Source organism: Lonchura striata, chromosome Z, assembly GCF_050655825.1.
Source record: "Lonchura striata isolate lonStrDom1 chromosome Z, ASM5065582v1, whole genome shotgun sequence".
NCBI lineage: Eukaryota > Metazoa > Chordata > Aves > Passeriformes > Estrildidae > Lonchura > Lonchura striata.
Window position 1 is genome coordinate 14,776,203 of NC_140740.1, and position 17,091 is coordinate 14,793,293.

The 17,091-nt window shown below is 39.4% G+C and overlaps 1 protein-coding gene across 1 annotated transcript; it reads left to right on the top strand.

The window, feature by feature from the left end:
* The first annotated feature begins 279 nt into the window (after positions 1-279).
* On the top strand, positions 280-4,407 carry LOC146763657 (3'-5' RNA helicase YTHDC2-like). Its single transcript, XM_085566247.1, has 2 exons — positions 280-798; positions 1,194-4,407. The coding sequence occupies exons 1-2, from the start codon at positions 518-520 to the stop codon at positions 1,462-1,464; spliced, it is 552 nt and encodes a 183-aa protein (XP_085422373.1). The 5' UTR covers positions 280-517; the 3' UTR covers positions 1,465-4,407.
* The last annotated feature ends 12,684 nt before the right edge of the window (positions 4,408-17,091 follow it).

The window sequence follows — 17,091 nt, forward strand, 5'->3', positions numbered from 1 at the left end:
TCCAGAAGAGTGATTTTTAAAAATTTATCGTAATGGAAGCGTTTCTGGTAGCAGAATTAGACAATAGTCTTCTGAATTTAGTCATCACATTTGACCAGGTGTCGATGTAAGAAAAATATCACTTAGAGCTCTTTTCCATCAACTATACTGAAGAGTGCATGAGTAGAGACTGATTTGAGAGGAAGGGCATAAAGCATGAAAGGATTGAGTTTTCTTGAAAGATAAGAAGGAAAAAAAAAGTCTGTGGAATTACAATACAAAGCTAAGTTTAATACAGAGCTAAATGAAATGTTTCCAAAATGACCTTGTACCCAAGGAAAAGAAAGCAAATTAACATCATAGTTTAAATATGGATTATTCCCCTTCCCCAAGACCTTAGTCTTGCCTTCAATTCTGGGCTCTGTTTATATTGGAATGCCAGGTGTTGCTTGATAGGGAAAAGACAGGGTTCTCTTACCTGTGTGATCTAATTTTCATCAGTATTTAACAGAATTGGAATTCATTGCAGGCTGCTGGTATGCTGCTGCAGCTCAGGCAGAAGTGGCACAGCTTGTTTCTGCGTCGTATGCGAGCTCCTTCTAAGCTGTGGTCTCAGGTTGGTGAAACAACTGTAAGAGCAATTACAGCTGTTCTGAGTGCTGAAGAACAGTCTGCAGGTCTGCAGCAGCCTTCAGGAATTGGCCAGAGACCAAGGCCTGTGACTTGTGAAGAACTTCCTTTGGCATCTACATGGAAGTCAACCAGCAGCAGAAAAAGCTCAACAGAAACAGAATTGTCTGACTCCTCTCATGCTGAAAAGTAAGATGCTGAGGTCTTCTGCTTACTGTAGGTTGCAGTTTATGTATACAAGTATCACTTAAGTTTCTGCTAGTAATAGGTGAAAACAGTGGAAGTACATTTGGAAGGTGTTATACTGTTGTATGCTGCATTGTAATCCCAAAGAGAAGTATTTCATACCTGGGGCTGCTGTTTGAGAGAGCAGTCAGGAATATTGTCCATGAATTGTGATGTTTGAGAAGTAGCAGAAGAAGTTTAACAGTAGCATTAAAAAGCAATGAATGGTCAGTATGAGTTTTTAGTTAGGTTTAATAGATGTTGTAGTTGCTGTAATACATGGGGTCATGCTGTAGGTGGACAGGTCGATGTAAATTGTTCAGTGACTGCTTGTGAAACTCAAGGTATGTCCTTTGTAGGGTTTCAGTGAAATCTTCTTCTCCTGCACTCCACCAGCCAAAGAAGTACAAAGAAAAAGACATTTTGCTCTCCGGACAATCCTCAGATGACAGATCAGCTCAGTCCTCAGTAAAACCTGCAGAAAGCAGTAGCTATTCCAGCCCCTGTGCTACTCCTTCTTCTCCAGTGTCTGGAAAGGTAGAGTTCTCTAACATACTACCCTGCTCTTCCAAAATAATAGAATTTCTTGCTGATATCATTCTGCAGTTAGGTATTTTACTGATAAATTAGGAATCTAACGTAGCTTTTCATTTGTAACACTGCATAATACTTCCTTCTGGAATTTAAAAATCTAGACTAAATATCCTTGTTTCACTAGTTTAATACAGCAAAAATAATTTATGGACTGCTGAGGTAAAGCTATCCAAAGTAGAAAAAATGAGATTTAAAAAAAATCCCAAACTTGTTCTAATAAACGTGTAAGTTTTTTTCAACTAAATGAGTATATTATATACATACTTCTGAAGTTTTTGGATTCTGCCTTTTTCTGCATTCATAATAGATTTTCAGTATCAATACTGATTCTGTCTTACCTGCCTTACTAGGACTGATTTTTGTGATGGTTATTTTAACAAAGCACACATTTTTAATGAGATTACTGTGACAGTTGTCCCTATATACTTGAATAGTAGACTGCAGTAACACGAAGGAGATCATTCAGAGGAAACTTCATGGACTCATTGGAGGATGTAGTAATTCCTCTTGAATCTTTCAGCTTTTAAATTAAGACAGCGTAAAAGGAAGAAAACATGTTTCCCGAATATAGAAATGCGAGTAGTGTGCTGTAGGCTACACTCTAGGATGATGAATTTTGGTGTCATCTCAAGGTCTGTCAGATTTTAACCAATTCTAATTAATCACTAGGCTTTTTAATCCTATTCTGCTCTACTTGTTTCCTGCCCCTCATGGATGAATTACTGTGGAAGGGGCTAACAGCAGGCCTGTTAGCTAAAGGAGCAAAAAGAAGCTGAGAGGCAAGAAGCTGATCAAGAGCTCTCTCCAAGGCTGCTACCAAGGAGGCTGAGAGAAGAACTGGAGAAAGATAAGGAGAGAACTGCAGCTGGATAAAGCATTTTCAGAAAGTTAACTAAAGTCACTGTTACTGTTCACCAGTGGTGTTATGTTGATTTTTTTGTGGCCAACAGTTGGGGTAGAAGAAGTATAAACAATTAGAAAGTTTATAAAAGGTCATGTTCGATAATAAAGAGTTGCCATCTGAGACCGCCTGTGGTCTGTGCTTTGTGTGGCGACCGCCTCACGATGCAGTGTATATACCAGTGACAGCTGGTGCCCACCGCGTGGAGCAGCAGCCTGAGCAGCGTGGTCGGTCTGGAGCCACGCGGGGTCCCAGCGACTGGCAGCCCTGACCCGCTGGGGAGTGGCGGGGGAGGCGGCGCTGGTGCAGCTGAGAGTGGCGGGTGGAAGCCACAGGCAAGTCCTGACCTGATTTTCTCCTATCAACACACCTGGAAGCAGGTGGGGCACCAACTAGTGATAATGGGAGATAAATCTAAAGAGGAAGAGACTGTTTTGGCTACATAGAAAGCTTTGTTAAGAAATAAGGGAATTACTACTTCAGACTATGCCCTTTGTAGTATATTGCTGTGGGCTAGATCATAGGATTTTGCTACTGATCCTGACACAGCATTTAGTGTTAAAGGTTGGAAAAAAAGTCAGGAACAAGCTGTGGGAAGTCACCTGAGCGGGAGATAAAACTATTGTCAATCTAGTTGTTACTTGGAGATCGCCTTTTGAGGCATTAAAGGAATGGAAAACAGCGGGAACAAGCAGAGTACAAGGTGGATGAAGATTTGGGGTTGATAAAGGAGTCTGATGGGAGGGATGAGTCAGATGGGGCCTCTGATGGGGAACTTGTTGCATACATCCTTGAAGAAAGTGCAGGTGCCCATGGAAGTTACCAGGCAGGCTACCAAAGCTTCCAGGAAAGTTGCCAGAGCTTCTGGGCTGGATGCTGAAGCTTTTGGGAAAGCTGCTAAGGCTTCTGGGCAGACTGACAGAGTATCTCCTTCTCAGACTCCTAAGCCTCTTTATCTCACCTGCACAGCAGCTTTCAGCGGTGCCTCTATACACTGCACCACTGCGCCAGTTAGCGGAAATGTCTTTGGCAGAGAGACAAACCCAGCTGTCTGCCCCCTGCTCCCCTCTGACGCTGTTGAGGCAGGATGGGAATGAACAGACTTTGTTCAGAAGGCTGAGACTATAACTGATTTATTTCAAAATACATCACTCTTTTATACAGAGCTTTGTGCAGACCAACTCTATTGGTCCTGAAGTGAAAACATGTCACCCTATTGGTGTGCAGTGGATGACGTACAGTAGTAAAACCTAATTATAAACAATGTGAACAAGAGAGATAAAGAACTTACATTCTTTCTCAACACTTTCTCAAGCTTCTACCTGGTTAGAAATTTATGGTTTTTCTTTGAATCTAAGACCTACACCCCTCCACTCTAGCCCAGCCATTTGCCCCCCGCCCCCCTCTGAGCTGCATGAACAGTTTGCAAGGTCGTATCCTCCACTGCTGGACAGTGACAGCAAATCAAGTGAAGAGTCACCCGCAGTAACACCTGAGGTGGGGCAGGGAACTGTTGGCAGTTCAGCTTCTAAGAGATCTAGCCCTACTGCCCCATGGACTTTGCCTCTGTGTCAAGTAACTGTGCTTCCATGACAGCCTCAGAAGTTTTGGGAATTTCTTAGGAAGAAAGCAGCTGAATAAAAAAATTGGGACCTAATAGAAAGATTTGGTGCCCCAAAAGTACCTCAGGAGGAGAGTGTTAAGGCAAATGTTGCCTGTGATAATCCTATGGCTTTTCCAGTTTTTAATGCAGTTCCTGGAATAGGGCAGGATGACAGTCATCATGTCTTTGCCTGGAAGGTTGTGCAAGATCTCCAATTGAAAGTGGCTCAGTTTGGTATTAATTCCTCAGAGGTAATGCAATTAATACATGTAATTAATGCAGTATGCTTGTACCTTATGACATCATGCATCTTGCTACAGTTTTATTCCAACCAGTACAGTATGGTGTGTTTCAAGAAACTCGGAGGTGAGTGGCTGAGCTCACAGCTTTAACAAATATGCAGCTGCCTCAACACGACTCGTCATGCTGTGGGTGTTGATGCCTTATTGGGCACTGGGCCTTTTGCTAACCCAGATTTGCAGGCAAAGGTGGGATCCTTCAATTTTGACACAAGCTCGGCAAATAGGCATGAGTGCTTTAATTAAAACAATGGAAATGGCAGGTCCAAAACAGAGATATGTTACTATACAACAAGGGATGAGAGAACCATTTTTGCAGTTTGTGGAAAAGCTTGCTGCAGCTATTGAAAAACAGGTAGATAATGAACCTTTGTGACATAGATTGTGTATAGAATTGGTGAAAGAAAGTGCAGACCCAGACTGCAGAACGATTATTGACACCTTACCTGGGGAGCCCACATTGCCTGAAATGGTTACTGCTTGCTCAAAAGATGGTTCAGTAGAGCATAAAATGACAGCTCTTGCTGCAGTTCTAAGACCACCACCGAAATGCTGTAATTGTGGACAGCAAGGGCATGTAAGGGCACAGTGTAATACCCAGAAAATAACATCTAAGTCAAATGCAAGCAGCAATCTTATGTGCAATCATTGTGCTAAATTTGGGCACTGTGCACGAGTAAGTATCATGCAAATGGTCAGCTGTTGCAGGGAAATGGGAAGAAGAACACGAAGGGGTGTGTGGGGACACAAATAACCTGACGACCATTAACAGCAATTATGGGCCTTCCCAGCACTGTAAAGCTACCCATTTGCAAACAGTATTCAGGAGCAACAAGTGGGTCCACAGGGATTGATGTACCCACCACCGACACAGTAACTATTTTGACAAAAGAAATCTGCAAAGTGCCCCATGACACCTATGGCCCAATAGGACGTGGATTGAGTGCATTTCTGATAGGGATATCAAGTAGTACACTTAAAGGTATTCATGTGCATTTAGGACTTATTGATGTTGATTATTTAGGACAGAGTCATGCTATGATATGAATTGATGACTGCCCTATTACTATTCAGAAAGGAACTTGCATCACTCAGCTTGTAGCCTTTGTGAGTTTTGTTCCCAATACGGTAAGTACCTCAAGTGTTCCGGACTGAGAAAGTAACAGAGAACCATCCAGAAAAGACATGCATCCTCACAGCCAGTGGATATCATCCAGGGACCGTATCGGTAACAGGTTTGATTGACACTGGAGCAGATGCTACAATACTCTCGTGACTGCGTTGGCCTCAATCGTGACCTCTCACTCGTGCAAGTTTTGGACTGATGGGGTTGGGTGGTTCTACAACAGATGGCTTGTCAGCCATTGTAATTCATGTGAAACATCCTGATGGCCAACAAGCTAACATCAGACCCTCAGAATTACTGGGATTTTTAATTACTATTATTACAGAATTGCTATGGATTTTTAATAGGAGCCACTGTGATGCAGGGTGGTGAATGTCCAGTTGTAGCCTTGACATGGTTAACAGATAAACCTGTCTGCGTTGATCAGTGGCCCCTTACTACTGAAACGCTTACTGCCCTGCAAGAATTAGTCACAGAACAATTGCAAGTGGGTCATATTGAAGAATCATTCGGCCCCTTGAATACCCCTTGTAATAAAAAAGAAATCAGGAAAATGGAGACTTTTACATGATTTACAGCACATAAATGCTGTAATGGCAACAATGGGAGCTTTACAACCAGGCTTTCCTACACTGACAAAACCTGGCTAAAAGATGCATTGAATCAGATATATATCACTAATACTTTCTGAAAGACTAAATATGGTCTGCAATAATTCTAAAGTTCATCAGCTGCTTACATTATTCTTAAAATGTAAAATTGTACTGCTGTCAAAAGTAAGAACCTTCCTCAAACTCCTAAGTAAAAGGTTGTTTGAAACGTATTCTTTCAAACAAGAAGTGTTTCTCAAATATTTTACAAAACCTAGTGAAAATATTATTTTCTTGCAAAATTTCACATTCCTGTACAGACCCAAGCCAATTGTGCTTAAGCAATCATAATTACTCATACTATTACTGTGTTCTTCTACGCTACAAAGTACATATTATTTAATGTCAGTAACTTCATTTTATAAGCTAAATTAATAGTTTAAGACTTTCCATTAGGAATCAAAGTGTATCTGACAGTATTTCGGAGATTAAAATGTGTGAAAATACCACAAATACATAAAATTGCAGTCCTATACAGCATGTGAACATAGTAAAATACAATGATCATGACAGTTACATTTTTCCATTCTAATCTTTTTCTGAAGCTTTGCATGTGTACCAGGTAACTGGGCTGGGCTTGGTGTATCGCTGTAGAGCCCCAGGAGCTCTGCTCCCACTCAGCTGAATGTTAGCACATGGGCACCAGCCCTGGGCAGGAGCCAGTACAGGGCCCCTCCTGCAGGAGAAGGGATCAGGCCCTGCTCTGTAACTTTCATTTTGGCCACTTCTGTGAACAGGTAAGAAAGGTCAAAATGAAACTTTTCCCAGCTATTTCCATCTGCTTTATCTTTTTAGGCACCAGAACTCTGGGTCACAGATGGCCTGGGTGTGTGCTGAGCAGTGCAGCCCCCACAAAGTCCTTGGTTTCCCCACAAGTTGCCATGCCTTGTTCCCAGGTGTGCCCAGCTCTGACAGGAGCAAGAGTCTGCAGCGCCGTGCCCTGCTCAGCCAGGGCTGTCTGGCACAGAGCAGCAGCAGCGCCAGCACCTTTCAATCCACTCCTTCCTTATCTTCTCCTGGGACACAGAAGCCTCTGGAAATCAGCACCACCAGTCTTCTTCCCAGCTCGGAGCAGCTCCTACTGGCAGGCAGATGCTGCCAGTTTGACTGCTTTCAAAGGGGAATAAAGGCAGAGATGTACATGCTCAGGAGCCCTGGGCATATCCAATAAATGTGCAAACATGTGGGAGATTTGTCAGGAATTGTTTCAGCTGTTATGCCAACAGTGCCTTCTCTCCTGGTTCTGTGTGTTATAGATGAGTCATGTAACAGTTGGCTCTCACTGTTAAGAGGTAGATATTATGGGGATGTAAAAATGTATAGTGATGTTATTGTAATACATCCTCCCAGAGTCCTATTTCCCCTGCCCCTTGCAATAGCCTTGGTAGTCAGGGGTTTTGGGGAGGGCTGGCTTGTGACCAGGAGGTGTGGGTGGCGTAGCAACACCTGACCTCCAATAAGAATGTAAGAAAGGAATCTCCACCAGTGGATGGCAAAACTTTGACAAAACTTTGGAGGGGTTAAGGGTATAAAAGGCAGAGCATCCATTCTATAGATGTGCTGCTTGTAATGGTCAGAGACTCCCAGTGCTGCAAATTTTCCTTATTCAGTCCTTTGTTAAGATTTAATAAACATTTAAATTTTTTAAAAGTAAGCGTTGTTTCTCAGAAGTGCAATGCTTTGGGCCATTTTCTTGGTCTGGTTTCCTTTGCTTGGGTCCCATCTGAGTGCTCAGTTGGGGTACAGGCTATAGGTGTTTGGTGCACTCCTGGAGTTACTCTTGGATTCCTTGAACAACAGGGTTTGGCCACAAAGTGAATTTGTGCTGCTTTGTGACAGAGAAGAACTTCCCCGGTTATTTTGCGTTTGCTGTACGGAAGGGTGGTTATTGCTCTGCATAAATTCACAGGCCAATATAGAGTGCTTGCACTGTGATGTCAGGGCATGGTTGCCATGTGGTCATGGTGACAGCAGAAGGTTGTCTTGGTGCACGGAAGGCCTCAGTGTCAGAGCAACCCTAGGGCTTGCTCAGTGCAGGAGCATCCTCCTGGTTGAGGCGCTTGTCAGTGAGAGCTGCCCACTGACAAGAGCCTTGTTTTTTCTAGTGTTGGACAAATCTGCACAGCAGTGCTACAATGATTGAGCAACTTGCTGCTGCAGCTTTCACAGCTTATGGCGTTGTTTATTCTGGCTATTACCTCACTAACCTGGCACGTAAGTACAGGTTTTCCCTGGGTGTACCCGAACCTGGCTTCTGTATGTCTTCCTGCTCTTTGTTAGTGCCTGAGTTATTTCAAAACAGAAAGAACACTAGAGTGCCACTGGTTTGGTAAAGCTCCTGTCAAGGCATCCAGGTACAAGGGGATTTCTGCAGCCACAGGGGCAGCATTTGCAAGGGAACCTGCAGGGGTTCTTTTCCCTCCACGGGAGAGTCTGAGGCAGCAGAGTCTGTCTTTTCCTCAGTTTGCTGGGACATGCAAGACAGCTTTGAAAATGTAAACTGGAGACCTTCTTGGAAGGCCTTCTAACAACTGTGCAGTATTTCCCAGAATTCAGGGAAAGCTTCTTTCTTTCTACATTTTGTCATGAAAGGATTTGACTGTCTAACTTGAGCCTTGACTGAGTGTTAAATAGTGATTCCCTTTGCAAGGAAGAGCAAACTCCAAAGCAGTGAGTGGCTGCTCCTGGAACTTGGAGCTGCTGCTGTGTTGTGTCACAATAGAGCCTGCCCCATCAGAGTGGAATTTTGGAAAAGCTTTTCTGGGCAAATGTTTCCAGCAAGTTAATGAGAAGTTGTGCATGCATCTGATTAAAAAAAACCCTAGGTACCAGAAGGAGAGGATTTTTAAAAGAGGTGTTATGTGTTTGGTAGAACAGGAGCATTGAGTGTTAGAGAACAATTTGCATTTTCTTCATCATGTTTGTGTTCATTTAATGGCTAAACAGGCCAAAGGGTAGGCATGCCCAAGAATATTATCTGGATCTCTTGCTGGTTGTATGAATGAAATGTGTCTGCTGAAGGGATGTTGTGAAAGGGAAAACTCTCTGTTCGTGGTGCTTGTTCTGTGGGTTTCACCAGCCCAGACAATTTTCTCACAGCATCTGGTTCATTTTCCCTTGCCTACTACAGGTCACCTGAAGCATGTATTCAGCGGTGCTGGTCCTAAGGTGAGTAAGAAAGGAACATTTCATGTTTGTGCTGTTTGGCAATTGCAGAGTAAGCTGTGTGCTTAGCCAGAACCAGTAGGCTGTAGAGGGCCAGGCATGCAGGCTGAAAGAAAATCCATTTTCAGGCATTCCACAACAAATACAAAGGCATAGCTGGATATTTCCTAATTTCCAACTCAGAGCCTCGAAGACCTACAAACTCAGTTTTGCAGAGAGTTGAATAAGCCCATTTTAATGAAGTCACAGCATCTTAGATTCCTATCCCTATAAAACTTCATGATACTTCCTTAGAAGATGTGGTTGTAGAATTAGAAGGACAATTTAATGCGGTATTTGCAGTCAAACGGGCAATTTTGTGGCTGGGCAGCTGCGTGGGCCAAAGGAGCCCAGGGTGCTGGTCAAGAGCAGCTGAAGGTGGCCAGCGCCTGGCCAGGTAGCCAAGAAGGCCAAGGGCATCCTGGCCTGTGTCAGCAGCAGTGGGGCAGCAGGAGCAGGGCAGTGACCGTCCCCCTGGGCTGGGCAGCGCTGCGGCCAGAGCTGGGAGTGTGTGTCCACTTTCTGCCCGGTCGGTCTGCATCTCACAAAACAGGATGGGACCCGGACTGGTTGCAGACTTAGCATTTATTATGTCTGTATCCTCCAAGCAAAAAGCCAGAGACACAGAGAAATGAACATCCATGCAAATCTAGATCAAAGGCAAGATGGCAGTTGATGCAAAGCCTTTTTCTACATATTCTTTGAACCTATAACATAAAAGAAAAGGTGCAGAGTCATTATAACCTAACCAATAAGAAAAGGACCCATGTGGGTTTAACATTACCAGAAGGACTTCTATGAACCTCAAACGATATAGAGTAATTCATTATATAAGACTGAAACTTTTTCTATTTTTGCAAAGCATATATCTAGGACTTTTGACATCTCAAACTATCACTAAGTTCTTGTTCTTTCTTGCTCCTTATGATAAATATAAATGAATTCACTTGGTTCTTATTTTCCTAGCTTCCCATGAGAAGGTTTTGAAATTTCCCAGCCTTTTTCAGCTTTATGTCTACTTTCTGGGGCCTTTTTGCACTTTCTAAAGTTTTTTACCTTTTATATATTCCTACAATTCCCCCTCTCTTTTTAAATAAACTATTTTTGACTTGTCACTTATTTATTACTTTGTGTTCCATAGCTTTACTACTGCATATATTTATTCATGTAGGAAAAAAGTTATAAACTTTTTACATGAACGTACTTTTTTGTTTGTTTTAAGCTCTATAATTCTAAGTTAAACCATTCTTAATGTTGGGTAAAGTTAGGTTTAGTATCTGTATTAGGTTCTGATAAATTTTGACTTTTTTAAGGCCTCAATGTAAAGGTTAAATTTGTGAGTGACTTTAATTGTTTTTGCTGAGGTTTTGTGAATTGTCTATAATTTTTTAAAATTTTTTTCTTTTGGAAAATAAAAACTTTTTTGATGAGTTTGTAATTTGTTGTGAATAATGAAGTGTATGTGGTATTAATATTAATATTCTAATAACAAGATTTTACTGAACTTGTAAAGTTCTTTTGATTAAGGAGTTAAGCTCTACTTCCTGAATAAATTGTTTAACTATGTTTCTTTATTTTTAATTGTAGATTGTAAAGTTTTTAAGTTTTTGTATATTTTTGTGAATGGATTTAGAATGATTAGACAAATTTATGTAGCACATTCTTTTGAATTCTTTTCAACTCTGTTTATGTGTTAGAAAAGAAAATTAATTGTTGTTTGATTTTGGAATTTGTTGGACACTGCTGATGTCAGTCTGCGTGTTACTGAGCGCACTGGATGTGGTATTTGTTTGTTTAGTTAATATTTAATCTTGTCTATTTGTCTTAATGTTTTTTCTGAAGCAATTGTAGGTAAGAAGAAGCTTGTTGAAATATTTTGTGGTTTTTTTTGAAAGACTGAAATTACTGTTGTAATTTTTTGGGTATATATGAATAGATCTTTTGTCTTTTCTTGTCTTTTTTGAAACTGTTTTAGTACTAGGTGTTATTACAGTGAGTGTGCTAATGTTACATGGTTTGTCTTTAGGGTATGATAGAATGTTTTGCTATGTTTTATTTCTACAAATGAACTAATAACATTTTGGTACTTTCCATGGATATTTGTTAACTTTAGATTTTTATCTACAGTGTATGAGTAATTGCACTAAAGCCTTAAATTTTTGTATTCATAGTAAGAGTGAATAGCACTGTATTTTGGAGAATTATTTTTTTTCTAATTGTTTCTTGAAAATGTGACACGGAAATTTATTGCTAAGGAACTACGGATCTTTAATTCTTGGGGTTCTGAACTTGTTTTGAGGAGTTGTTTGGTCTAGAGGCTTTAATCCCTTGTGCGATTGTTTCTATTAGTAATTTCACTTAGCTTGTTGTTAAATCACTTTTTTGTTAAAAGATCATGTTATATAGGTATTGGCTAATTTTTAGTGGTACACTAACTAAACAGGTTGAAAAAGGCTTTTTTGGATTTGAGTGAGACATACATATGGTATCTGATCTTGTAGCTTTGGTTAATGTGACTTAGACATTTGGTTTTGGTGTTGTATAGGAAAATTTGCATGATAAAAAGTAAGCAAAGTTAGAAAATACAAAGTGAACTGATTTTCTTTCATATCTTTTTTGTTGAGTTACTCTTTGTTAAAAGAATTTTCGATAATATTTTAACTTTTAAACTGCATTTTTTGGAGAGTTTAGAATATTAATTTTTTAGAATCTAATGATAAGAAATCTTTCTTTTCATGTTTTTGTTAAAAGAGCTCTACGAAACAAGCTCTACACATGTATCATTATCATTAGATTGAAGTTTGCAGATTCTACAGGTGACATAGGAACACTGGGCGTGACTTGTAGTCTCTGTTTAGCTTACGTTTCTGTGATTGCTTTTTTACTTTTGGGTTTGTTAGTATGTTTTGGTGTGTTGTATGGTTTGATGCTCTTTATTGGAATTCACTTTGCTTTTCTAGTACTTGGAGAAATACAAGTATACTCTTTGCTTTAAGTTATTAATTGGCGAGGACTTTTAATTTGTCTTCTTTCAGGTCTTTTAATTAAAACAAGAGAATTTTTTTTTAGTTTTGTTTGTGTGTTATTTGTAAAATGCTTAAGAATTGGTGGATCTGGTTCTGCAAAAGAACTGTTTAAAAATTATGAACATATAAAGCTTGACTCAATTTTATCTGTAGTATTACTTCTGCTCCCCTCTTCTGTTGATCTAAATGTGTTTTAATATGTGATATGTCTTTTTAACAGTTGTTTGATTTGTGGGGGAGTGGGGAATACTACAGGTGTGATGAACATTTTAATTTATTAGGAATGTTGTTACTTTTGAGATAGATATGTGGGGCTATTGTTTGTTTTCATTTCCTGGAGTACACTTAATGAAGTAAATGTTTGTAAAAAATGTTGATAGGTACGATTACTTGTTCTCTTGTGTGGATAGAGGTAAAAACTGTACTTGATAGTGAATCTACTGAAACATGAATATTTGTAAATCTCCCCAAAGAAGGGTATTTAGTGATGTTTGTTATAATTGTACTCTTTATAAACTTTGTGGATTAACAGTTCCTGTAGAAACAGGGGTTTGCACAAGGTGACAATCAGGGTAACTGTTAATAATAGCTTTAGCTTGGGATTTAGAGATACAAAACGTCTGTACAAGTACTTGTGTATATTGAGGAAAAAGGTATGACTCAATTTTGCATGCTGAAAAATGTTTGCTAATGTGTTTGAGATAACTATGGCCAGTTTTTTTGTTCTTGTATTTCTTTTTGCTAAAGATCTTGGTAAAGATGAATGAGTTGTAATATGAGAAATAAAATATAGGTTAGTTCTGTGTTGTAAATTTTTATGAAGACATGAGAGCTAGCAATATAAATTATTATTACTAATATTTTTTAAAACAATATTTTTACCTACATTAGTAACAGAGGTAGAATCTGTAATTAAACTGAAAGGCTTTGAAAATAGCTGAAGAGCTTTAACAACAGCAGCTAGTTTAACTACTTGAGGAGAACTTTCAACTATTTGGATATTTGATTTCTAATTTTTTGTAGTTTGATTTAACTATACAATTACTGATTTATGTGTTTTTCTTGACTTATTAGCGAAGAGCGTTGTATTACTTAAAGGCCCTTCACTTAGCAAGGGCTATTTTTTGAAACTCAATTTTGTTTGTAATAATTTGTGACATGGATAATGAATAGCACAAACACTTGCAAAATTTAAGAATGCATTTTGTAAATCATCTGAATTTTGTAATGCCTAATCTAAATAATCTTTATTTAAAGGTAATTAGAGAACTGTAAAATCTTTACCTATTAAGGTTAATATTCTTGCTTTGGCCTTAATTACAATTTGTGCTACTATCTCTAGGGTTGTAGAAATTGTTTTTGGAGACTTGTAGGGAAGAAAAACTTATTATTCTACTATTAATAATGGATCTTTCTCAGATGGATCTCATGGAAAAATGAGGCTATAAAGTTGTAGCTTCTGTCTCAAAGCAGTCAGGAAGAAAGGTTTCTTGGGAGCATAATGATGGGCTTGTCTTCTTTGGAAAGTTTTTGTGACTTTTTATGGTGAGTTGAGCTTCAGGTGTTAAAATCTTGGGAGATTTAATGTCACAGTTTTCTCTCAGTAGATCAAAAAGTGGAGCAAGTTCATCGTTGGCAATTTTCAAATTAGGTTTCATCTAGTTCATTTCTCTTAAAAGTTGCTGTAAATCTTGCAAAGTGTTGATGTTGACTTGAAGGTGTATCTTTTGTAGTGAAATTGTTTGTTTTGCTATCTTCTATCTTAGATATTTTTAGAGTGGGATTTCTTGTATCTTAGATGTAGAAATTCTAGTTCAGTCTTTTGGATTTCAGTGACAGCACTGTCACGAGTTTGTTTCATCTTTGTCTGTGTCAGTGCTGCAATGAGGAGATCATCTATGTAGTGTAGAATTGTGGATTGTGGATGCTTCTGTCAAGTTGGGCACAGTACTTGTGTGACAAAATATTGTTAAATTGTTAGAGAAGTCTTCATCCCTTGTGGTAAAGATTTCTAGTGCTATCTTTGCATTGGCTTTCTTTGATTGATGACTGGAACTGAGAAGGCAAATCTTGGGGCATCTTCAGGATGAAGTGGTGGTATGTTGAAGAAACAGTCTTTTATAGCGATAATGACAAGAGGCCAGTTTCTAGAAATTATTGATAGAGAGGGACGTGCAGCAGCTGTCTTCCTTTCAGGACTTGTACTAGTAATTATGGATTCACTTTGTAAGCAAACAGTAGTTCTTCTGATCCTTGTGAGTGTTCTCATAGGTGATACTAAGTGTTAGCTACTGGGCTAAAACAGGAGAGAAATTACAGAGACATCTGCACCGTATCTGGTATGCCTGTAACATAAATTGTTCTACCACGATGAGTTAGGGCACAAGTCAGTTCTGGTTGGTTTAGAACATACTTCTAAGTATGTTCTACTTAGAAGACACCTAGCATTGGAGTAGAAATCACATCTGGAACACCTTGGTACACCGTTTGATTGGTTAACAAAGCATCTTGTTGAGATACATTTTGTTTGAGTATGTCTATAGGTAAAGCAATTGTAAAAGCAAGAGGCGTCTTAGGTTGAATTATTGTTGGGGCTTTGAGGAGAAGAGCTAAAACTATTAGCTCTTCATTGTAGTTTACTGAAATGATAACTGGAAAAATTAATAGTCCAAGACTTGTATTGTTGTCTTAACCTATAAGAATTTAAAATTCTTGTCTTTGTTGTGATTTCTTAATCACACCTGTAGGTATACATTCGTAACAGAAATTTTTTAAAAACCGTATTAATTTTGAGTTGGCCAAGTCCAGTTTTGTCCTTGGAGGTAATAAGAAGGAACATCTTGTGGTATTGGTGGTAAAGGTGTTTGGCTTTGAGGTCTCCTAGTTAAGGCTAAGGGGGCAAAATTCCCTGGATTCTGGGTTACTAATGCTTGTTTCACTGCGTGGTGGGTCGCGCTTTGCTTGGAGTTTAACGGTAGGGGATTACTATCTATATCAAATTTAGAATGACAATTTTTTGCATAATGTTTCCCTTTTCGATATTGAGGACTAAGAGAAGGTATTCTTCAGATTTTATTATTGGATCAAGGTAAGTCTTTATCACATGACTAGTCTTCTCACATCTGAAGCACGACTTTTTAGTAGAATTTCATTGAACAGCAGCAAGAGTTTTTTCAAAAAGTTTTATTTGTTCTTCCATTGCTTTTTAAACTTTGTTTTTTAGTGAATCATGAGATTTAGTAATTTGCTCTCTAAAGGCACTAGCTTGTGCTGTAGCAAGATACCTTGGAGTGCTAATTTTACTGTAAGTTGAAAGCATTTGAGTAACAGTTGGAGGCTGTTTGGGTAATGTAGAAATAATTTTTTTGCAATCATCATTTGCATTTACAAATGCTAGGTTTTGGAGAATATAAGAATGAGCTGCTTTATCAGGGCGTTGTTATTCAACAGCTTGTGTTAACTTAATTAAAAATGTACGATATGATTCATTTGTTCTTTGTGTCATGGTCGAATATGCTTTAAGAGGAGTACCTGTTGATTTGACAGAAATGAAAGTTTTTCTTGCAGCTTGTTTAATATCTCTCAGCACTGACCTAGGAAAAAAGTTTCTGTGTCTGGTTTATCATATGGCAGTTTGCTAGACAATTTAGCTTCTGAAAATGTTTCATATGTACTACTAACATATTTTTCCCTTAAAACCTTAGTAAGTATTTTCTGCTGGAGTTTTCATAAATAACATAAATTGTGAATTAGTTAAAATCAGTCTTGCCACAATGCGATAATCAGTTGGCATGAGTTCATAAGAGTAAAAAAAATACTTTTTAACACATAATTAAAAATAAAGAGAGTTAATTCTGCTTTCTTTCAAAGTTTGATTTCACTCTTTGATGTTCTTGTCATGGTTTGACACTGGCACAATGCCAGTGCCCCCATGAAAATTCAATCTCTCAATTGAATGCTGTAATGCAATCGAGGACAGAGCAAAGCAAGCCAAAGCTTTTTAACAAGGAAAAAACTTTATTAAGCTACTACTATAAAAGGGAAAAAAAAGAGAGAAAAAAACCACACAAAGATCAAAATGAAAACCTTGCAAAGTATTCTTCCTCCCACCACCAACTCCAACAAACCACAGTGAGACACAATCTGGACCCCAATCAGGTTTCCACCCTGCAGACAATCGATACTCAGTCCATCAAGGGAGAACAGGAGTCTCCTCTGTGCCACAGACCCCCCCAAGAAACACACTGCCACATCCTGTGTTTCCATGTCACACATGGCACCGCCCGGAGAAATAGTTTGCCATGGTGACCCTGCTCCTTTCCATGCACAGTGCTCTCACCACCAATGCCTGGATGGACCGACTGCTTTTAGGATTTTTTCTTTCAAGGATGCTTTCCAAGAGGGGGAAAACAACAGCTCAGTTTTTTCATTTTTTGGGACGACAGTTCCCCCCATTTTCCCCTGGGGCCGAGGGTCCAAGAACAGAGATCTTCTTCTCTTCTTCTTCTTTGAGGTCAGGGGACACCACCACAAACCCCCTAACTCTTCTCTGTTTGCTCCACTTCTGTCTTTTCCCAGCTGAAGCAGGTCTCTTGGCTCACTGGCATCCTCCTAAAATACAGTCTCTCTTGAAAGAGAAAAATCGGTTCAGTCTATGGCCAACAAGGAAAAGTCCAGCCAAAAAAAACACTCCTCATCTCCTCCCACCTAGAATTCCTCCTTCTAACATCCCAGGGTCCAAGCTGTCTCTCTTCCTCTCTTTCAAACCGAGGAGGAGTGAAATTTCACCAAGCTTTCATTTCTCAAGGAAGGGTTAAAAGTCCTGACTCCCAGGGCTGGCTCGATGCTCAGGCT

Excerpts from the sequence above, each read along its gene's own strand:
- LOC146763657 (XM_085566247.1), top strand. The coding sequence starts at position 518 with ATGCTGCTGCAGCTCAGGCAGAAGTGGCACAGCTTGTTTCTGCGTCGT. Across the intron at positions 799-1,193 it reads GACTCCTCTCATGCTGAAAA|GGTTTCAGTGAAATCTTCTT; the intron begins GTAAGATGCTGA and ends TGTCCTTTGTAG.